Raw genomic sequence first — 23,476 nt, forward strand, 5'->3', positions numbered from 1 at the left:
TTATGCTGGATTGTAAAATTCTCTTTGCTCTACTAATAGGTTTTCCAGAAATGCCTAAAAGGGTGGAGAGGCGTTCAAAGCAGTGAAGTCTTCCTAATTTCCTCCTGACAGGCAGCACCCCCAGGACTGCAGGGCTTTCCTTGTACCGTGGGGCTCTCCTAGCTGCTGTGGGAAATGCCTGCATTTCTCAAAGGCCCATACAGCAGCCAACTATGGAGCCTAATGTGACCACAAGAGGGGAGTCTGGGGACACCAGGGGAGCAGGTGCCTGCCCCCCATTATTGGGGATTCCTTTCGATAAATAAAAGGATTGGAAACACTGAGGGTCTTGTATCCAAGGGAAAAAAACTCCACTTGGGGTTTCTCTTTCTCTGCCTGTTCTCTGCATTTTTCCTAAAGTCAGGGGAGGAACTAAGACAGTCTGCCAGGTCCACTAATCCGCAGCAGTAAGTCTAAGAAGTTTGGAAACAAAGCATTTACAGTTTTGACAACAGAAAAACAGGGCTTCTCAAGTGAATGCACATTACAAACAAAAATACTGTAAACAATGTCCTGCAGACACTAAATGAGGCAGCGGTTACAGGCGAGGGGTCAGAGAGAGACAACACGGTACAGCAGGCCTGGGGGAGGTTCTTTCAACTTGGGGGTGGTGGGTATTTGAGCAACAGCAGTAAACTTGGCATAAGGGGAACCGAGCAGAGTGGCTAAGGGGGAGATACGACAAATAAGAGGAGGGGCAGAGCCCCCTCGCAGGGTCAAGTGCCAGCACAGTGCTAGGGTCTGCTCTGCCTCTGGGGTGAGCATCTGGGAAGACAGTTTATGTCTACACGGAATCCAGTTCATTCCTTCACAGCTTTTGGTTTTGTCTAGATGCAATGGAAGAGATGTGCCATGCTGCCTTAGTGGCTGTTGTCTGTGACCCATGCGGGGCCTCTGTGACACCTGAGTTTTCCCCAAAGTTTCTCAAAAGGAAATTCTCATTAACCAGTCTCTTACAACCGGCTAGTTAGAGGTTTAAAGGAGGAAATGCTTACGAATGGAGAAAAAGAAATCTGTTTCATGGCAACTATAAAATACCGCCCATAATTCTGTTCCTTTTTGACAGAGGCTAACAAACATTAGATGCTGTCCCGGGGGAGATGGAGGTGCTTTGGAGTAGGTTCAGACTCAGCTGTAATTTCCAGAAGCTTCAGGCCCTAGGCTCTCTGGCCTTGCACTGCTGGAGTACACCTAGGCCTGTCTCATTCACCTTAGAGGGTCAAGTCCTCATGATCTAAGAGCAAGTCACCTTCAGAATCAAGAACTACTAGGTGGTTCTTGAACCACACCGCCATCTCTTATCTTCTCTCCCTGCTTTGTAGAATATTTTTCTTCTTTTCTATAGAACCCTTAATTCTTAAGAACGCCTAAAAACCCGGAATCAGGGTTTTAGGAGCTGTAAGTGGCAAATTGAACCAGATGGGAAAGTGAACAAACAGCTTGCTCAAGAATGACCTGAAAGTCACTGGGTTTAATTCTTTTTTAAAGAATGTTTTATACTTTATACCTACAAGAGGAAAGTGTGATTGCTTTGAGTTGTCTTACTAAATAGCCAGATTTCTTGAAAAATCCATCTCTGCTGGAATATGGCCCAGACTTACAAAGGTGTTGTTCTCACCTGGTCTCGAGCTGTCTCGAGGCTGGAGTCTCTGTCTAGGTCCCATTGGTTATTTTTCTCTGCTGGTGCATCCCCTCAGGGCTGAGAGGGCCAACAGGTAGGGTTGTTAGCATTTCATGAGGAACAGGGATTACAGGGGGTTTCAAGGCTGTGGAAGGTTTCAAAGTCACTCATGGCTTAAACATTGCTATAAAATGTGGGTCCAAGCTGCAGGACACATCCAGTGCCCCAGGTCAAGACAAGGGCATGCACAGCAATAGAGAGGAGTTCACTTGGCTCGGCTGGGTTCTCTGGGTCTTGGCTTCTAAACCCCTGCACCCAGGAACTACTTCTTCCCTACTCTGGGCATTCTCCCTCTCCCAGAAGGAGGCTTTCACTAGCTCCTAAGCACAGGGAAAGAAGCAGCTCTGGGAACTTCTCATTTGAAGGCCAAGCAGATAATTCTTCTCTTTTTCTATTATGGAAATTCCGCTAACAACCTCTTCTCCATAGTTTCTGGCATAGTTTCTGCTGGTACTCTAGTTTTTGTACAGTACCTTTCATGAGTTTATAAGTGGCTGCTTGAGATCTATTTGCTTTGAACAAGAGGAAATGTGTGACAGACAGAAACACGGTGGTGTGGCCTCCACCTCTCGGTTGCACAGTGGCCCTGAGATGCAAACAATCAGGGGTTCTGTCAAGGGCATCAGGACCACCCAGAATTTTGGGAAACCGTGGACACATCTCAGAGGCTGGTCTGACATGGAGGGGAACGGTCATTTTAAGGAAATAAGCAACACAGATCTTTATGAAAAGCCCAGTGGCCGCCAGCCTGTCTCAGTTCTGCCCTGCTGAGACCAGGATAAACGTGTTCTTAGAGGTAGGCCCCGTGCCATTCACTTCCTCACACAAGAAAATGGTTAGTGCACGGGAGACGAAGTAGGGCATGTTGTTCAGTGGTTACAAGTCAAGGAGAAGAGCAGTGTCAGCTTAGTTAGACACCTGAGTGGTGTCTAAATGGGGCCACTAAGTGGCGTCTAAATGGGATGCAAGAATTTCAAGTTCAGGTGAACACAGATCCAGGTCACGGGGCCTCATCACCATCCCATGCTGTCAAAGTCCAAGATGAAGCATGACAAGAAGGCCCTACAACTCTGCATTCTTATCGAGGTCAGCGCTGAAAGCAGCCTGTTTTGAATTCCTGCTTAACTAGGAAGGGCCTGTTTTGACCACCCCAATGTGTCTGTGAGGTGTGGGCAGGCCCTGGGTGACGGCAATAATATGGAGGCTTTGCTAGACGTATCTGGAGCTTGGGTGACACTGTGCACCTGTGGTGGGCGCCCCTACTGGCTCACGGTCTGCCAGTGAAACTCCCCTCTGATTTGTACCAGCACCTCCGACAGGCCATAGAGAAAGGGGACTCCGAATGCAAGTAGTTGGCACATGAAAAAGGAGTCCAGAGGGTTTTGGGCCACTTGATGCCCAATCGAAGAAATGTTGCTTTGGAGGTGCTGGCTCATCCCCTTGGCCTTGTCACAGAGGCCGAGAGAGTGACGCGCCACCCAGCCAAACAAGGAAGTGAGGCTACCTGGAGTTCTCTCGGCGGCGCTGGCGACGGTGCTGGCCCGTCCATTTGTGTCCACGGCGGGGCCATCCTGCAGGGGTCCTCTGGCCTCCTAGAAAAGTCCGCGAGGAAAGGAAGAATGGTTCTCACCGAAGCACACAGCTCTCGGGAGGCCAAGCGCCTGGCTGGCCCCTGCTGCGCTCACCGGTCAGCGCAGGGCTGTGGGGCTCACACAAGAAATCTTTTTTCAAAAAAACCAGGAAGCCACCAGGAGTCAAACTCCCACCGTTCCCCATGAATCCCTCTGCAGCCTGCAGAAGCCTCTCGAGGAAGCCTCAGTGCACCTGCACTCGGGCAGGTGACACCTTGTAGTGAAGGGAGCTCCTGGTTTGCCTTGACGAGTCAGCTGTTCTCATTACAAAAACAATATCAACAAAAACCCCACCAGGGGCTTCCCCGGTGGCGCAGCGGTTGAGCGCTGGGTTGCGAAGCTGCCCGCAGCCTCTGCGGCGCCAGTTCGATCCCTGGCTGCTCCCCGGCCACCGGAGGAGGGTCCCACATGGCGCGCAGACCTCTCCTGCCGCCCGCTGCTCCCCTCAGCAGTGGACTTCGGTCCTTCTGCCTGCTCTGCTCCCCGCTCTGGCTCTGGTGAATTCTCTCACCCTCCCGTGCTTCTGACTGTACCCAGTGCTTGTATAAACAAACAAATAAATAAACAAAATAATTAAAACATGCCTCTATTAAAAAAAAAAAAAAAGCCCCACCAGGTTCTGGGATCAGTAATTCCCAGGATAAAGAGAGTTAAAGGAACTGGCAGGCAGAGCAGACTATTTACAGTCCAGGTCCTTCTCCGAGAGATGTTTATTTCTGAAGGCAGAAGTGTCTTCTGGAGAATGAGCAGAAGGGAGGGGAGGGCTGCCGCCATCATCACCCAAACTGGACTCAGGTGGTACATGGACATTCCCTGAAGGATGCAGATTAGATGGTGCTTGGAAAGTTGGTTTCCTCCCCAAGTGGGACGACAAGCAGGCCCAGCCCTTCCACTCACAGGAGAGGCCACTGGGCCCCGTCACCTCACTGAAATGGTGCCTGCTGCTTCTTTCCCACCCTCAGATGGATCAGCATTACCTTTCCAGACAGCGCAGCCATGGCCGGCCTCTTCCTCTGTGCAGAGCCGGAGAGTCGGTAACAGTAGTGGGGTTTGCAGTAGAATTTACCTGCAGGCAGCAAGAGGCGCAGCAGTAAGACTCTGTGACCCCGAACCTGACTCCCAGGCCTCAGGACACTCCTGTCTGTCTCCTCTCGCCACCGGGCGCCATCGCCACTGTTCCAGCCTTCCCCAGGCCTGGGTTTCTGGTCTAGAAGGTCTAGTCCCTCCCTATAAATTTTGATCCCACCCGCCTCTCCCCTTTGCCTGAAGGGAGGGGTTTCCTTTTGGGTATGTGAGGACCATTGAGCCATCACCCAATCAGTGTCCTGAGTAAAGATGTGAGGCTTGCATGGCAGGGCCAGCAAACAAAGTGGCAGTGTGTAGTGAACAAAGACATGGTCACATGAAAAGCTGGGAGTAGCATTTCTGGGGAAACCGAGAATGACTGCAGTGGGGTGGAGGCGGGAAGGCTGCAGAGCGTTAACCTCAATGGGACCCCCTTCACGTCCCAATCACAAGCCAGCGCTGGTCAATCAGCAGCTCATGACCCCTGAGTGGGTCAGGATCAGTATTAAAAACAACACAAAATGAATCCAAAAAGTTCAGCCGTGGACTAAGTAGGACCAGAATGAACAGAATATAAAGCATTAGAGAACGTTGTGGCGTCACTAGAGTTAAGTATGATTTCTCACAGACCTCAGCTGCGTCTCCATCTGTTTGCTGCGTCCTGATGTAACATGTATTTCCTGCCGGGGGTGTGTTCAAATGTTTAAAACACACCGATGGGTTTTTCCCATGACACTGGCAGTGGGACTCACAGGAGGTCATGGCCCCCAACTCTTCTTGACTCCCACTTGAAGAGCCGAGGTCTTTAAGAATTAATGATAGGCCCCTCTATAGAAACTGTTGCAATAGGAGGAACCCCATTTTATCACTCCTGTTTGTAAAGAGTGCTCCTTTGGCAAATGAGCTTTCCTGTTCTCAAAGTTAAAACAAGAGGACCTACTCAGAAAAACAAAACAATAGGAAACATTAATGAAACTAAGAGCCCAGCTTTTGAAAAGTAAGCAAAATTCACAAACTTTTAGCTAGACTAACTCAGAAAAACAGAGCCTGAGTTCCATCCCCGGCCATGGAGCTACCCACATGGTGCGGCAGACCTCTCCTGCCTCGTTCGCTGCTCCTCTCAGCAGTGTATTTCAGTAGATCCACCTGTTCTGCTTCCTACTGTCTCTGGTGAATCTCTTACCCTCTCATACCTCTGGCCTACACCTCAGTTCTTCTAAGCAAAAATAAATAAAAATATTTTAAAAAAGACTTAAATAAATGAAATGAAAGAGGAGACATTACAACTGAAACCACAGAAACAAAAAGGATCACAAATGATGACTGTGAAAATTACACAGTTGACCCTTGAACAGCTGAGTTAATGGGTCCAGGTCTACAACTCAATATCAACAAAGCAGCCAATCCAAGCTCCAAATAAGCAGAGGTAAATAGACAGTTTTCAAAGAAGAACAACCAAAGACAATAGCTTCTTAACACAACTATCGGGGAAATGCAAATCAAAACCACAGAGTTAGCACCTCACAGCACTTAGGAGGCTACCTTCACAAGACAAGAGATAATAAGGTGGTGGTCATCTATTAAATGGCGGTGAGGATGGAAACAGGAACCCTAGTATACTTCTGGTGGAAATGCAATTTGGTGTAGGCAATATGGGTAGTATGGAGGAGCCTCAAAAAATTAAAACTATGATCTACCAACCCCACTTCTGTACTACATGCAAAGAAGTTAAAATTAAGATTTCATAGAGACATCTGCACACCCATGTTCACTGCAGCATTATTCACAGAAGCCAAAGTATAGAAACAACTTCATTGCCCCATCAAAGATAAATGGAGAAAGACAGTATGTGTAAATATTTTATATAAAAACATCTTACATACTTCATATGTTCTATATATGATGGAATATTATGTAGCCACGAGAAAGAAGGAAATCTTGCCATTCACAGGCAAGAGCTAAGGGAAATAAGACAGAGGAAAACAGAGTCTCCCTTACATGTGGAATCTACAACTCAGAAAACCAGAGGGGAATGGTGGTTTCCAGGGGGTATAGGATGGAAGAAATGGGGAGACACTGGTCAGAGAGTATAAAGACATTTTACTTTGGTGAGATTTGTATGTTATGGTTTTTTCAAATTGTATTGACCTGCCAATCATTTCTACGACAATGTTAATTCTGGTAGTACAACTTCACACACACCTGCATTTGAGCACGAATATCACTCACCCTCACCAAAGCTCCCTCCACCCAACCCCCTCTGGTAACCAGTATACTTTTCACAGATTCTAAGAATTATTTTTCTTGTGTTTTGGTAGTTTGTGTTTTTTGGTTGTTTATATTCTGCAAGCGAGTGAAACCATCCAGTAACTATCTTTCACTTCCTAATTTTTCACTTAACCTCATCACCTCAAGATCCATCCGCTTTGTTCCAAAAGGCATTATTTCATCTTTTTTAACTAGCATTCAAGTAGTCATTTGCCGCTGGGTATGCAGGTTGGTTCCATGGCTTGGCTTTGGTGAATAATGCTGTTAGGAACAGAGTGCAGAATCTTTTGTATTTGTGCTTTTATATTCTTCGGGCAAATACCTAGAAATGTATTGCTCAATCACACAGTATTTCCATTTTTATTTTTTAAAAAAGAATCTCCACACCACTTTCCATAGAGGCTGCAGGATGTAACAGTGGGTGAGTGAGCCTTTTTCTTCACATCCCTGCCAACACATTTTGCAGTCTTTTTTTGAAACAGGCCATTCTCACAGGGATGAGGGATTACTTCATCATCGTTTTGATTTGCCATTTCTCTTGTAACAAATGATATTGAAGACTACTTCATAGGCCTGTGAGTCACCTGAATCCTTTCTTTAGAAAAACGTCCACTTTGGTTTTCTGCCTTTTTCATTTTTTTTTTGTTTTTTTTTTTGTTTTGGGTTATCTGTTGAGTTATATGGATTCTTCATATATTTTGGAAGTAAATTCCTTGTCAGGCATATGATGTGCAAATATCTTCTCCCTGTTCATAACCTTTTTGGGTTTTGTGGTGGTTTCTTTCATGGTACAAAAGTTTTTAGTTTGATGTAGTTCGATTTATTTATTTTTGCTGTTGTTTCTTGTGACACTGTAGTTATGTATCCAAATAATCTCAGCAGTTGATATCCAGCAGTGTACACCTGTATTCTTCTGTGTATTGTATGGTGTCAGATCTTATATCCAAGTCTTTAATCTGTTTTGGATTAATTTTTTTTTAAAGATTTATTTATTTATGCACACAAGAGCTGGGGTACAGGCCAGAGGTGCAGCGGGTGAGAGGATTCACCAGAGACGGAGTGGGGATCAGAACAGGCAAACTGACTGAAGTACACTGCTGAGGGGAGCAGCGGGCGAGGCAAGAGAGGTCTGCTGCTCCAAGCAGGTCACCTCCCTGGCCTGGGATGGAATTCGTTCTGCAGCGGCTGCGTATAGCTTCGTAGGTTGCGTCTTAACCCTTGCGCCACCGGGAGGCCCGTTTTGGATTACTTTTTGTGTATGGAGTCTAGAAATGATCTAGTTTCATTTTTCTTCTGCATGTGGTTGTCCAGGTTTCCCAATACCATTTGTTAAAGAAGCTTCCCTTATCCATTGTGTGGCCATGGCTCATCCATTAAAGATTAACTATCCATATTTATGTGGCTTTATTTCTGAGCTTTCCATTCTATAATATTTCAACAAATTTTACAATTGTTTGTTCTATATCCTCAAAAAATGTTATTGTGATTCTGACAGGCATTGCATTGAATGTATAAACTGCTTTGGGTAATATGGCCATTTTTACAATGATAATTCTTCCAAACCATGAAAATGTAGCATTTTTCAATTTCTTTGTGTCTGCTTTTATTTTCTTTGACAGTGTCTTATAGTTTTTAGTCCTTCAGCACTTTATGAAATTTATTCCCAACTATTTCATGATGCTTTTTTGGTATGATTGCAAATGGGGTAGTTTTCTTTCTTTTTCTATTTTTAAAAAAGATTTATTTATTTATTTATACAAGCACTGGGTACAGTCAGAAGCGTGGGAGAGTGAGAGAATCCACCAGAGCCAGAGCGGGGAGCAGAACAGGCAGAAGGACTGAAGTACATTGCTGAGGGGAGCAGCGGGCGGCAGGAGAGGTCTGTGCGCCATGTGGGTCCCTCACTGGCGGCCGGGGATCGAACCCGCACTGCATAGGTTGCGGGCAGCTTCACAGCCCAGCGCTCAACCGCTGTACCACTGGGGAGGCCCTGGGGTAGTTTTCTTAAATCTTCGCATTCATTGTTTGCATGTAGAGACACAAGAGATTTTTGTGCATTGATTTTGTATCCTGCCACTTTACTGTATTCATTTATTATTTCTACAATTTATTTGGGGGAGGGTAGCATCTTTTGGATTTTCTATGTATATTATGCCATCTGCAAATAGTGTCGGTTTCACTTTTTTTCTTTTCCAATTTGGAGTCTTTTTATGTGTTTTTCTTGTCCAACTGCTCTGGGAAAGACTTCCAGTGCTATGTTGAACAGCAATGATGAGAGTGGACATCTTTGTCTTGTTCTTGATCTTTGGGGAAATGCTTTAATTTTTTTACTGCTGAGAATGATATTAGCTGTGCATTTGTCATATATGGTCTTTATTATGTTGAGATAAGTTCCTTTTTTCCTATTTTATTGAGTTTTTAATCATAAATGGGTATTGGATCTTATTGAATGTTTTTTCAGTATCTACTGAAATGACATAAGATTTTTATCTTTCTTTATGTTGATGACGTGGTGAATGACACTGATTGATTTGTATCTTTAAACCAAGCTACATCCTTGGAATAAATTCCACTTGGCCATGATGGATAATTCTCCCACAGCCATGTGATTCTGATGGAGCTACCCTACCATATATTTACTCACCTCTGAAGTGAATATATGACCCAAAATGTTCAATCAGAATACACCATTGCCCCACCAGCAGCCCACCCCACAATATGATATTCTAGGAGGCGGCATGTGACTAAGTTAGGCTAACCAGAGACACTCCAGGGGATTATGATGGATTGTGAAAGAGAAAGACCAACCTTTCTCTGAGACAGTTATCTGGAAGGAAAAAGTAAGTCTAATGTTTAAACTTTAATCTGCTTTCTATTACTTATTATAGGATCAGAAAACTACAGTCAGTTATAGTTACTTTGCTCTCTTCTACTTTTTCCCTATAAATGTGCCTTTTCTACCAAAACAGAATCCTAGATTCAAAAATACAACTCAACAGGTAACTTACTAGGTGTTCCTCCTTGCCCTCTGCTATGGTACCCTAAATTAATCAGAGAAATAGGCTTAGGTTTCAGAAACAATTCCACGAGCCTAACTAAGAGGTAATTTTCAAGAAAATTCCAAGGGAGTCAGACAACACGATGGAAGGAACCTAAGCAGTGAGGTCAGCTCTCTGTTTAAATACTGACTCACCCACTCAATAGGTATTTGAACTATTTAGCCTCTTGGAACATGTTTCTTCATGTGGAATTTGGAGCTATCACTCATCTGAAAGGGTGAGATAAGTGAATGATATATCACATTCCAAATGCTGTAGGTGTTCAATTAATGTTTCTCTTCATATGCCTTTCAAACTCAACTTGATAGCACCTTTTATTTTTACATTGTAGATCAGTAACAAAAAAGCTCAATTTTTACCTAGCATTTACTGTGTGCCAAATACTACAGACACTGCTTTATGTCTATTGATCGATCATCATTGAATTCTATCATTTAAATGTCAAAACTACCTTATGAGGTAGGGACTGCTGTTGTCTATTCATCTCTATCCAGTTGAGGCACAGAGAGGCTAAGCAGTCTTGTCAACATGTCCCATACTCAGTAACTCTCAGAAAGGATTTGAACCTAGGATATTTGACTCCAGATTCAGTACTTTTAGCCCCTACCCAAGGGGCTAATTCTGCCTTAATTAATAACACAGCTATACTAATGTTATGAAATGGCTATAAACTATGGGTGATTCAGTCAAGTTACTGATTTTAGATAAATAAATTAAGGAATCTTAATAATTAAATATGGGAGGGACAGGAAAGGGGAACTGGAGGACACAGATAGCTAAGAGGCAAGCCAAAGGTAAACTGGATCATTTATTCATTCATTCAGCAGCTTACTGTGTGCCACGGTACAACTCTCAGTATACTAATCCAACCACTGAGAGTCCTCCAGGTCGAGGAGACAGTCTCTGATCAATGGAGCAGGCCATGTGCATGGAAGTAACAGCACCGTAGGGCAGCTTGGTGAAGGCCCCTCAGGAGGGATGTGTACTTGGGAATGTGAATGACTGTGAAGACTAGGGAAGTGCCTCCCAGGAGGAGACAGCTAGTGTGAAGGCCTTAGGTAACATTGGCCTAATCGTGCTGATGGAATGAACAAGAGAACTAGGGCAGGTGTGCAGAGAGCTAGGGGGCAATGGACAGTGAAGAGGCCAGAGATGAGGCTGGGGAAGACTTGCAAAACTTGGTCTAGGAAAAAGATTGCAGATTCTACATACACTGCAGAGAGTAATCACGGTACAAAGCAGAAGACGGATGAGATCTGATTTACATCTATTTAAGCTCCCTGGTTGCTCCGTGGAAGCTGACGGAAGGTGGAACGGATGAGGCAGGGAAGCAGGAGTTCAGGTGGTTAAGTCTTTGTCTTGACTTTATAGAAGGGGTAATCACATGCCCAGAAAATCACATTTCTTGCCTAAGATTGGTGCCTGCACATCAAAACTAAGTCCTATGCCCCTGGTTTGCAGGCTCTTCTGAAAGGTGTATGAGTTGTGCCCGCTGCTGTCACCCCTCTCCAGCATCAGCATCTCTTGAATGATTTGAGAGTCCACAGCACAGGACCAGAACCTAACTTACTGTGGTGGTCACACCCTGGCCTCTTGTGGCAACTACTGTTTTTAGGCTGGAAAAACCTTGCTAGGCAGAAGATAGTGAATGAGGTAAACAGAGAGCAAAGTCTGACAGAGGCAGGCCAGCACGCCAGGCCTACCATCCGAAGACTCTCGAAGGTTAACTTACAAAGTCAACTAAGACACTGACGATTCCTACAGCCATTCCTGCAGATGTTAAGGCACTCTATGTTCATAGACGAAGAGGGTCAGTCCTCGTAGGGGAGGCGCTAATTCCGTTATTACACTGATAGGCGGTTGCCTGACTGTGAGGTGAGGTAACATAGGTGAGGGACACCATGGATTAGTACTGGTCACTTCAGTCAGCCAGGCTCTCCTGACTGACTAAATAGGCAGCTCTGTTAGAAGCAACAGGAAAGCAACAGCTCTGTTAGAGCCAAAGAGGTAAACTGAGAAAGGTCAACTCTTGCCACTCTGGCACCTGGCCCTCTTGTTAGGTATCAGATTTTCTGTTCCACTGTCCCGATACACATGCTCTCTGGATAAGGTCTTTGATCCCCAAGGATCGGGGTTGGCAGACATGGCTCACCTCTGTGTCTTAACTGTCCTAATGCTTAGGTTACTTCAGGTAGCCTTTCACCATGAGGTCTACTTGGAAAGAAGATCCCTCAAGGGCCAACCACTTGATGCACAAGTATTTTTGTGCAGGTTCCCCAAGGCCTGGGCTGCCACTCACCATCCTCAATGTCATAGGCGTAGGCTGAGAGGCGCAGGGTGGTGGCGCAGTACTCGCACTTGAAGCAGCTCCGGTGGAAGAACTTGCCCTCGGCGCTCAGTCTCTCCATCACGTAGACCCGCTTCTGGCAGAAGTAGCAGGTGTCGCTGCCGCCCAGGTTTTGCGGGAACTCCTTCTTTATGGAGCCCTGTGAGGGAAGGGGAGCGGGTCAGGCCAGCTCTTGGCTCACCTCCAGGGGGTGAGAGACCCTGCTCCTAAGTGGAGCGGCCCCCACCAAACAAGGGTGCTCCAGACACACCGGGAGGGTGCGCCAAGCTATCCGCTCTCCAGAAAGAGCAGAGCGGACCGTGCCTGGGCCAGGTCGCATGTGCCCCCGCGGGCCCGGCCCAAGGGGCTCCTGAGTTCGTATCCATCAGTCCCCAGCAGGAAATCCAAGTTCATTTACAGAGTTTCAAAACAATCAGACCAAATGCTTTTGACAGAATTTTGTTTTGAGTGTGGCATGAAAATATATATTACAACAACAAAGGAAAATAAACAAACGCCCCCTCCCCCTGAAATAAAACTAGCTGCATTCGGCGTTCAAGCGTTCCTAAGTGAACTTTACAGGGATCATTTTTAGAGATATGGCATGTTTTTTCCACATAACATCTGACAACTTCTAGAGCCCTAAATACCCAGTTCTCAAAATTCAGACAACCTCAAAAGCATTACCCCGTGGCATATCTTGGCCGTATATGTTAATCGCTACTTCGAACAAACCAGGTTTGTTTACCACAGCTGGGTTATAGCTAGACAGACAGTGCCCTCAGCATCCTCTTACCAGTTCCTTCTTGTCTAGAAGGGTTTTGGGCTGTTCCTTCCTTTGAAGCTGATTGGCTATCTGCTCAGCCAATGAGCTCACTCCGCCCGTGTACATCTTTATATACTTCTATTGGTTGGAGATTATAAAATGACCAGAATGAAGGGAAATGAGAAGGGAAAAAATTAATAAATTGAGAAGACAGGGAAAAAAATATTTGAAAGGTATAAAATGAACACAAGGTGCAGCGCAAACCATGCCAACTCGGTGCCCACAAGCAGGGAGAAAAGAGGTGTCAGTGTCCACACAGGTTTCAGCATGGGGGCAGGTGACGGCTGCAGGAACAACTAAATCCAGGATAGGACAGCTCAGCCTTTCACGTCTTCTGGGAATATACAGAAGAATGGGTAGGAGGGGTGATAGGATGGGGCAGATCCCCAAGAAAGTAGGAAGTGTCAATATCCTAGAGCCTCAAATTATATACAGGGAATTCAAGAGGAACAACTCCCGTCCAGGCAACAGGTGCCTAGACTGACAGCGTGTTTCAAGGGTCTGGGAGAGGGCTGGGAAGTTATTTCCTCATGTAGAGAAAGACACCAAGCTCGTTCCTACGAACGCTGACTCTCCACTTGGGTAACAGATGCCAACAGCCTAGTATTAACGTGTGGTAACTTCCTCCTTGTTAATACTTTGCTGACAAGCACTGTCATATGTCTCCACTATTTTCAGGTTTTGCCTGCAAGCGTCTGTGCTCCCAGTCATGGTCTCTGTTCTATGCCGGCTCCCAGGCCAGCGCCTTCTAGACTGAGTTGGACATTTTAAAGTTGCGGAAGGTTAACAGCTGCAGTGATCAGACAAGCTGCTCATTTTGTCCTAGGAAGTCAGAGTGAGTTTCTAGCCCAGGTGGGATTATTTTTTATAGGTTCAAAAGATAAAAGAAAATAATCTAACCGACTCAATTTTCTTTCTAGCAATGCTGAAGAAATAATAATAGGAGGAAACCACCTAAGTTCAGTCACAGACATTCCTGCTAGGCAGCCTCATCCCCAGGGAATGAGGTCAATGAGGCCTGTGACGCTCAACAGACTCCACGTGCCCCTCACCTTCCACGTGCACTGGCCATCGCACCGGGGGCTTGTGACACTTCTCTCACAAACCATAAGAGTTAAGGGGCTCCCCATCAAGTTTGAGGAGCCAAGTCTCTAATTCTGACCCAGAAATACACCAGGAGCAGCTGTGCTGGGATGCAGCAACCTGTCGCGAAGTGGTTTGAATGGACAAATACACACAGCCCCACGTTCAAGAATCCCTGCCCTGGGCATGGCGTGCCCTGGGCTGCACAGGGTCAAACCAGGGAGGTGCGGTAGGGAGAAACCAGCTATGTGAACATGAGATTGATAGAAGCACAGGGTGAGAAGACAATTTTTGGAGGTTCAACTGGAACTGAGGAGTGGCTATTTCTCAGTTTAAAATGGTGCCATTTGCCATTTAAAATGGTGCCAAAAGCTGTGGGTATAACTCCACAGCTTATACCCATCAGTGGCTGAGAAAACCCAGTGTTTCTCAGATGCAAACTTTCTCTAGATTGGGGATAACAAAGGAACCTCAAATGGGTAGACACCGTGGGAGCAGAGCCCTGCACTCCTTTCATTCAGCAGCAGACAAGTGAGAGCGTGAACCAGATGTCAAACATGAGGCTGGGGTCCTGAGTGAGGCCTGGGTCCGCACTGCTCAGCCAGGACCTGTCTCTAAACTAGAAAATGGCACCCTCGGCCTGGGGCTGCCAGTGTGTGCAGGCATTCGCCACATTCAGTTCTCAGCACTGTGACAGCACTGACAAGTATATTCCCCCCAAGAGCTGGAGACTCAAGTTGTATTTGTTCCTGGCATGAAAAGCAGATAGCTTCTCTGCCCCACTCTTAAGAAACAGTGGCAATGTAGCAATTGCAGGACTTACACTACTGCACACCACACACAGGCTTCCACACACGGACTGCAACCTGATACTATGCAAGGGCAGAAAACAAATAAAAGGGCCAAAGACCCTCCAATTTCTCCATAAAGAAAGGACTCGACAGCTGGTTCAGTTCCACGGTAGGAATAGCCAGGATTGTTTCTTAAATGATCACAGTCAGGAGGCCCCCAGGACTCCACATATTCACCATCTCTTTCAAGGGGCTCGGTTACATGTGGCTTCTGTTTTTTTTTTTTTTTTTTAACATATTAATATGGAGACATTTGGAGTTTAAAATGCTAATGACTGAAAATGTTTATTGTTATTTGGGAGGTGAAATACAAAGGATTTACTCTGCCAGAATGTGGCTCCATGAAAGCCCCCAGCTTCTTTGACTTAGGTACAGACCTCACGTGCAAAACAGACACAGCGTGTAACACCACATGTGCATGCACACACACACGCGCACAAACACACACACACAACTGGAGCTCCACACAGGACAGGCCAAAGGTAAGAGTTCTGCAAACTCTATTGGGGCAGATGGCAGGTGGAGGTGAAGTGAGTAGAGGCCGAGAGGAAACAGCTTGCACGTCCCAGGCGGTGCTACCTGTCGGAGGGAGTCAGAGGAGGGAGAGGCAGGGCGGTTGGAGGAGCGGAGACTAAGAGAAAGCTCCCACTGGTCGACAAAAAATCGACGAGAAGGTTCAGGCTCTGGCTATAAAATACAAGATGGAGAAAAAAATTCAAAGGAAATGTTAAATTAAAAGTTACACACCCCACATGTAAGGAGTCTGATGGTTGTAGACCCTTTAGCTCTAGACCCTGATCTAAATAACAAATGAAGTCAAGAAATACTCGCAGTTCCAGAAGCACAGGTGGCTCACTGAAGGCTTCGGTCTCCTTTTAGCTTGCCCTTCTCTCAAGCATGGGAGGAAGCCCGCCCTGGAATATGGCAGGGTGCACGAGGGCACCTTTGAAAGCCTGGTCTTCTCTAGCCTGGGAATCCATCGACCCCAAGCAGGTGATGCCGCCAGCAGGGAGACACAGAGGGCGGAGGTGCTGTCTGCTTAGGGACGTGCTCTGTGCCCCGTGGAGCCCTCACTGGCCTGATGTGGGATTTCTCCCAGGCAAATTCAACTCACGGCAGATTCCATCATCAGCTCATGACTGCATCAGCCTTACAAACAGTGGACAACAGAGACACAAATGTGCAGTGCAACTCACTCCAGCTACAGAAAGCGACAAGTGAGGCCTCTCCTGCTTATGTGACTAGTGCTCAAAAATGCTCTGCTGGTGGGATTCCAGCAGTGGCCCAGAGAAAGGACTTCAGGCCCCCAAGTCCTCTGCAGGCCACATGTGGAGCATGTGGAGCATGCCACAGGCCACATGTGGAGCATGTGGAGCAAAAGCGGGCAAGCCAGGGCCTTCCTCAAGGTGGGCTTGTACAGCCAGGAACTCTCCAGGGCGCAGAGAGTGAGAAGGTGGCCGCGAGCAGGGGTGGGCAAGAGCTGCAGTCTCCTACCAGGTGCTGGGGAAGAACTGGCAGGGGAGAGCTACATGGTATGAGAAGTCCTCTGCTCCTCCAGCTCCAGACTCATCCCTGCACCTCCTACTTCAGTCCACGTGATAGAGCCTCCAGGGGTGATGACAGGGAGTGGGGAGCATTACAGGCACTAGTCCTCAGCTCAGTCCTGGGGGTGGGCTCGGTAACATCTCAGGGGGAGATGGGGAAGGCCTCTGTAGAAGAGTCGCAACATCCTACTCCTCCCAGCTGGCAGATCAGCCAGTGCTAATGGGGCAGGGGAAGAGCCTGAATGATGGCAGGATGGGGAAAGTTCTAGGAGAGAACAGAAGGCGACCCTCTAAAGTATCCAGACAGGAGCCCTGCACTGAAGGACCTAGAAACTAGCCCATTTGGAAAATAATGCTCCCAGCAAATCTTATTGCTCCCTGAGCTCAAAACCCTACCTTTCCTCCTCTTCACTAGAGCCCCAGCCTTCTAGTAGCTCCTCTGCTACATTCTCCTTGCACTGAACACACTTCCCCACTCCTCTTCTTCCCCAAAATGGGTCTGCTCAGTGAAAATGCCTGGCTTTCTTTTTGAAAGGAATATAGCCTGGGAAGGAAGTAAAAAGAGGCCGGGCACGCTGTGCTCTTGGGGGGAAGAGGCCCCAGCACAGCAACCAAAGCTGAGCGAGGCTCTGGAGGAGGGACGAGGACATCCACCTTCCACCCAGTCCTGCCCTCCACTCCCGAGCCAGCACACAGTCCACGGGTGCTCCGGGCAACACACAGACCGTCTGCCTCTTCTGGTTCGGCGACAGGACAGAGGAAGCCCCCACTCTGACGAGCCTCCTCAGGTGTGGAGAAGTAAGCAGCTTTCTGCTTGGCCATCATGGCATTTCCCGAAAGTAAAAGCAGAAGGGGAGGTAAAAAGGAAAAGGCTCATCTAAAATGAACAACTTGAGATGATTCTTCCCTCTTGCTGCAGTGCTATCCCCACTCAGGACTTGTCTCCGGGGTAACAATACCACAGAGTTTCATGAGATAAGCTGGTTTCTTCAGAAGGGCGTCTGCCGGGAGCCATCAAATCACAGCACGACCAGCGCGTCAGTGATCTCTCCCCAATCTTTTCAGAAAACACTAGTGAGAGTTTCTTGCTGTGTCCCCATCCTGTCATCACCTTCATTGTCTCCATTCTGTTCACACTTGAAAAAACCCCATGCCAGTAAAAGCTTTGGCATTTCTACCTTGAGATTCCTGACTGTCAAAAAGGCTAAGCAGGGCCTCCTCCGGTGGCTCAGTGGTTGAGCACTGGGCTGTGAAGCTGCCTGCAGCCTCTGCAGTGCTGGTTTGGTCCCTGGCCGCCGGCGAGGGTCCCACATGACACTCAGACCTCTCCTGTCTCGCCCGCTGCTTCCCTCAGCAGTGTATTTCATCAGTCTGCCTGTTCTGTTCCCCACTCTGTCTCTGGTGAATTCCCTCACTCTCCCATCCTTCTGACAGTACCCAGTGCTTGTATAAATAAATAAATAAATCTTAAAAAAAAAAAGCTAAGCAGATGCCACCTGCTGTGGGTCTAGAGCCTTCCTTTGCTGTACTGGCTCACCTAATGCTATTCCGCCACTGGCACGAGTTTTGGGGATAGGAGCAGCACGGTCTTGAAATGGGAAAGGTAGAGACAAAGGGAAAGTCATTAAGACCCCTTCACACAGGATCTTAGGATGGGCATCTTGTTTGAATGCTGGGCGGCAGCCTGCTGGGATGCTATTCATTCACGTGGGTCAGCACTTAGCAAAATGAATCCTGACTCTTGGCTGGGTGACGGGTGTGTGCAAAAAGCAAGGGAGAGGGGATGATCCCCTCTTTCCTCTGACACCCCCCCTCCCCGCCCCTCAGCGTGTCCCATGGGTTCAGCTCTCAGCATCCAAGCCACAGCTCATGCTCTGTTACCCTCTTCTGGCGGGCACTCTGCTTGCCACGGCTGTCAGCACCAAGATCCCTGTATGTCTGTTGGCAACAAAGTAGAAACTTAAGGTCCATCCAAATACTCTATATGGACCTACTAAGTGACAGTGCCGAAAGTTCAGAGTTTATATGAACACATAACCCCTGCCCCCTGCTCAACCCAACCCCGCCACCCCCTGCCAAGCATCCACAACTGTGTTTACATCAAATCCCATCACTCCAGGACCCACCAGCTTCCAGCAAAGTCAGATCAATAAAGAACTAGGGTTAGTACAAAGGTGGAACAAACAGTTCTTTCACACAGTGGCACAAATCAGAAGCATCAAGTGGCAGGTTTAAAGGGAGAGGCACGTTAGAAAGGGACGCTTTCCACAACAAGGCATTGGAGAGGAAAGGCAGGAGATGGAAACTGGTGAGAAGAAGTGACCATCGCAACAGTCCAGAGGAAGCTCCAAGGCGGGGAGCAGTCCCTGAATAGGAACATGGGGGCTAAGAATAATTGAGTAAAGACATGGGCAAAAACTGGAAGTATCTCCAGGAGCCAGACAGGACTGTGTGCACAAGGGAATGGGAATCTGGGAGCCAGGAGCTCGCTGCTTCTGCTGACCCAAGGACACCAACTCAGCAGCTGCAGCATCAGGAAGGCCGCTGCTGTCACACTTAGTGGTGAGGGTTCACTCTTGGCCTTCTGCTGGTGGAGAAGACCCAAAGCTTCTCATGAAGCTGTTTTTATCCAGAGCCCCGGAGCATCCTGTCTCCTGAGGCAGCATGGGGCCAGAGTCCCACCACCCTGATCCAATTCCTGGCCCTGTTTCTTTGCATGTGAACAGGCACAAATTACTGGGCGTCCCTACCCTACTCTCAGAATCCTCATCTGTAAAATGGAGACAAGTGTAGCACCGGCCTCGCAGGGTTTCGGAGAGCACTGGCTGAGAAAAGAATACTGTCTGGGTCACAGTAAATGTCCCTTCGTTAGCTTTTAGGTAGAGGCCAGGCTTAGGGAAGTCACCCAGCCCACAGTGGCTCAGTTTTTAGACCCAAGCACATAAGTTGGGCAGTTAAAAGTCAGATTCTCGAGGCTACCTTTTAAACAAGTCACCTTCATTGAGGAACAGTATTTCCTTTAACATTAGTATTTTATTTTATAGAGATGTACCACAAAAGTCAAAAAGCCATTCTATAAATACACTTTCACATGCTAAATATAAAAGCATGCTTGTTGTCTCTATCAAGTGGATCTCAAACGCTATGCCTGGAAGATGCGGCATGGCCGGGAGGGGGGCTGCTGGAAGAAACTGGAGTAAAAAGCAGGACTCTCAGATTGTGGCGGGACTAAACTCAGATACTGACGCGCCATGAAAAAATCTCTGAAAGTTCATTTGAACTGTGTTAAAATGCTCTCTTTGGGCAGTGAGAGAAAAAAGGCCGCTCTAAGTGGGGTGTATAACAATGTGTAGCTGTCGAGGGCCTCTGGACTTTGGATCTGTGACAATTAAGAGTTTAACTGTTACTGTGCGACTGCACAGTTGTGTTCCCAGGACGTGGCCTCAGCTGCACAGGCTCAGGACGTACCCCGTGCTATCCCGAGGCCCGATCGGGACTGCTCATCTGCAGTGACAAAGACTGCTGCAAGCGATCTCCCGGGTGCGTTGGTTAAGCAGCGATCACTGAGAAGGGGAACTGCTGGCTGGGTCTGTGCACAGGCAGGCGGGGGCACACAGGCAGGACAAAGGGGCATGCAGAGAAGGTCACCTGTGGTCTGCCACGCGGCCGACAGGGAGGCAGAGGAGGGGGAGGAGAGAGTGTGATCACTTTTTTGGGGCAGGTCCGAGAATGCTGCTTTTCCCGTCGCTTTTACACCAACAGACACAAACAAAGAGAACATTGGTGAAACAGTAGCACGTGAAAGTTGGTACCAGAAGGTCCGGAAGGCATTTGCCAAAGGCCTCCCAGAGGTCCCTTGCTTGGCCCTCCATCCTCAACAGCCAATCACAGAGTCATCAGAGCGGGTGGCAGGATCCACCCTGGCCTCCATGGAGGATGCACCCTGTGAGGTGCAGATCACACGTGGTGTCTGCAGCTGAGCTTGTCATGCAGCGCTTTCTAAATGCCAGGGATCACGGCGTGTCCTTCTTTGTTGTCTTTATCAAGGAAGTTGGGGGACAGAAAGAGTGGACATGGTGGTAAGTAGAACAGGCACAAGGGCCGACCATCTGGGGGGACTGTGGAGACCACCCCTTAATGCAGGAAGGCACTGCTCTCACCCTCCCCCATGACAACATCCTGCCTCTGCGCCTCTCTTCTCAGTCCCCTCACACGCACTCAGAAAGTTCCAGAAAACTACCAAGGAGATACAAGAAAGGACAGGACAGAGGATAGAAAATGACACTAGGTGGATGCCATGCATATGCCCAGGGACTGTTCCCCGCTGGGCCTCTCCATGGGGTTCCCTTCCTGTGAGTCTGTCCATGACTTAGAGAACTGCAGTAAGTGATTAAGAAACAACCACCTTCTGGGGCCTCCATGGTGGTGCAGGCAGTTGAGCGCAGCGCTGTGAAGCTGTCTGCAGCCTCCGGAGTGCCGGTTCGATCCCCACATGGCGAGCAGACCTCTCCTGTCTCACCCGCTGCTCCCCTCAGCAGTTTATTTTGGTCCTTCTGCCTCTTCTGTTCCCCGCTCTGTCTCTGGTGAATCCTCTCACCCTCCCGCACATCTGGCCTGTACCCGAGTTCGTGTATAAATAAAATAAATCTTAAAAAAAAAAAAGAAACAACCATGTTCTGGGGCAGGATGAGCCTCAGTGTCACAATGCCCAGAGTGTGCAGGGCAGCACTGGGCAGAGTCTGGGAAGAAGATAAAGTGAAGCCAGGAAAGGGCTCCTATTTGTTCCACCCTCACACGACAATCTACTGCCAAACCAAAGTTGGCTAATGTGCAGCTTGCCTGCAGGAAGCGTTTCTGAAATCAAAGGCAAAAGGGTGAAGAAGGGAAGAGAAGAGCCAATGTTGACACGGGAAGGCAAAGAGGAGCAGTCACGGGCAAGCAGAGTTGTTATTCATGTCCGTCTTCCATACTATGACCTAAGTCGAAATTGGTCTCTGCACCAACCCAGCTGTGCTTGGCGCTTTCACACCTTCCCGCCTCAGTCTAAACCACTTCAAGGGAAGCACAAAGTGAGTCATGAGGAGGTGCTGCTGCTCAACCCCCGACTCCTAAGGGGACACAAAAGGGCCAGCAGTCCGGGTGCATCAGAGGCAGAGGGGCCCAGGGCACCATCAGAGCCCCTGGCTTCTGCAGCACCTGGCCCTGCACCCAATGCCTGCCTCTAGAGAGACAAAGGCCAAGACTCATCCTTCCCTGACTCAGTGAGGGGAGAAGGTTCTACGCAAATATCACTTCACTGCGAGCCACAGGTCTTTCCCAGCAGTGCCTCCCTGCAGCCAAGTGAATTTACACTTCCCAGCCCCACACAGCATGAAGCGCACAAACTTGAGCAGGACTTCATTGCTCAGACTCCTACTTACCAACGCTCACTACCCAGCTGCTCTTCCCAATCTCCGGTGCCCCCTCTGCAGAAGCCAGGTCTGCCCTGGAGGGTGGCTCCTGCTGCCTGGGGACCCCAGTGGTGTCCCACGTCAGGGACTGTGATCACGGATTACAAGTTAGCCAACCCCAGGCTGGGGGACACCAGGCCCTTCACAGACAGGAGAACACGAGCTCCTGACACCCCTTCAGAACAGCTCAGTGAGGGAGGAGCCGACGTGCCAGCTTCCAGGACAGAGGCCTCGGCTTAGCCAGGCTCCTCAGCTCATACTGATGGCCTGAGACTTCCCAGCAACACCAACCAGAGCCGCCCCAGACCCAGGCTGTGGAAACCATTTGTTCTCATCTGCACGGTTCAGCTGACTTCCCTTCCCCCGGCTCCTCCTATTCAGGAGGCTTTCATGAATATGAGAGTCCAGAGTTTGGAGAATCCAGCTTAGAGTTCACCTTCTCCTTTAACAAAGGCTCAACATGTCTTCAACTAGACTCCAAGGCAAAGGGCAAATGGAAGTAAATTTCTGTGAGGGTTTCCCCCGCCCTGGAAGACCTCCCCAGGCCAAGAAAGTGGCAACTTGGCTTGTGTCATGAGTTTAGACATTTCTCCCAGTGTCTCTCAGCGTCACGGGCCCTCACTTTAATGTGGTTATTAAAAGAACATTTTGCCCTGAATATAAATCCGATAAAACCCACGGCCACTCCCCAGCCCTCCCATCCAGCGCTGTCACTCTACAGCACAGGAGCGGATCAAGGTCAGCTCATCCGGCCTCTTAGAACGTCCGTCTTAAATGAAGCCAAAGCACGGGAGAGCGCATCCCGGCAGCACTGACTAGAGCAGGAACTGGCTCGTGTGACAAGGGAGGGAACATGGTGGAGGTCCCTGCCCCTCTGACGGGGGCTGTTCCTGCTTCCTTTCTGTCTGATTCCATACCGCTTCGGGGAGAGAGCTTTCCAGGAGATCCTGCCAAGGCTATGGTGAAAATTTCTAGAAAGAGTAATGTAGACAAACACCAAGACTGTATCTGTGATCATCTTTGGGCTTTGAGGCACATAAAAATCATAGTTCAAGACGATTTCTTGGTCTCTTGGCCTTAGCGCCATCTTCCTCGAAGCCTCCGTGCCATAAGAGCCCAGTGGAGGAAGAAGCGAACGCGCAGGCTGAAGCGCGAAAGAAGAAAGATGAGGCAGAGGTCCAAGTAAACTAGTAACACCCATGAAGCCACAGAAGCAGAAATAAGGAAAGCCGGAGGCCAGAGATGCTGGTACAAATTGTTGGACTGCAGGCTACTGTCTAGCACTTTGTCTCAGTGAATCTAGAACATCCAACACCATCCGATCACTGCGAACACCTTTGAGAGACCCACCTTGCTCGTACCAAAACCAGTCCCTTTTGATCCTTTGCCCTGGACCTGTGACATTCTGGACTAGTTCTGTTTTCAGCTGGCTGAACGTAACACGTGTACCATATAAACCATCCCTTCTGCTGTCTTGGCTGAAGAAGAAAATTAAAAAAAAAAAAAAAGACTATTTCTTGGATGCCACTTCCCTGTTTAACATGAAAGGCTCTACTGCTCAAATTCTCAGACTTTACAAACTCAGATTCTCCCTCCAGTGGTAGTCAGGACACACTAGGAAACAGTCAACTTGGAACAAAAGGTCATGATAGC

General features: G+C 48.1%; 1 protein-coding gene across 6 annotated transcripts in view; it reads right to left on the reverse strand.

Annotated features, from left to right (window-relative positions):
- The window catches only part of MICAL3 (microtubule associated monooxygenase, calponin and LIM domain containing 3), a gene marked incomplete at both ends in the record, with an annotated part of 95,746 nt that overhangs the window by 51,245 nt on the left and 21,025 nt on the right, over positions 1–23,476 (reverse strand). For 2 of the 6 annotated variants that reach the window (XM_084255249.1, XM_084255248.1), the window contains 7 exons: positions 3,225–3,312; positions 4,329–4,417; positions 12,043–12,229; positions 12,866–12,973; positions 15,409–15,516; positions 18,255–18,311; positions 20,022–20,120. In XM_084255249.1, the coding sequence (XP_084111375.1) occupies positions 3,225–3,312; positions 4,329–4,417; positions 12,043–12,229; positions 12,866–12,973; positions 15,409–15,516; positions 18,255–18,311; positions 20,022–20,120 (736 nt within the window). Of the gene's footprint in view, positions 1–2,979; positions 3,313–4,328; positions 4,418–12,042; positions 12,230–12,865; positions 12,974–15,408; positions 15,517–18,254; positions 18,312–20,021; positions 20,121–23,476 lie in introns of those variants that run through there. The other 4 variants (XM_084255251.1, XM_084255250.1, XM_084255253.1 and 1 more) reach the window with 3 other exon arrangements.

This window comes from Talpa europaea (assembly GCF_964194135.1).
Source record: "Talpa europaea genome assembly, chromosome: 15".
Lineage (NCBI taxonomy): Eukaryota > Metazoa > Chordata > Mammalia > Eulipotyphla > Talpidae > Talpa > Talpa europaea.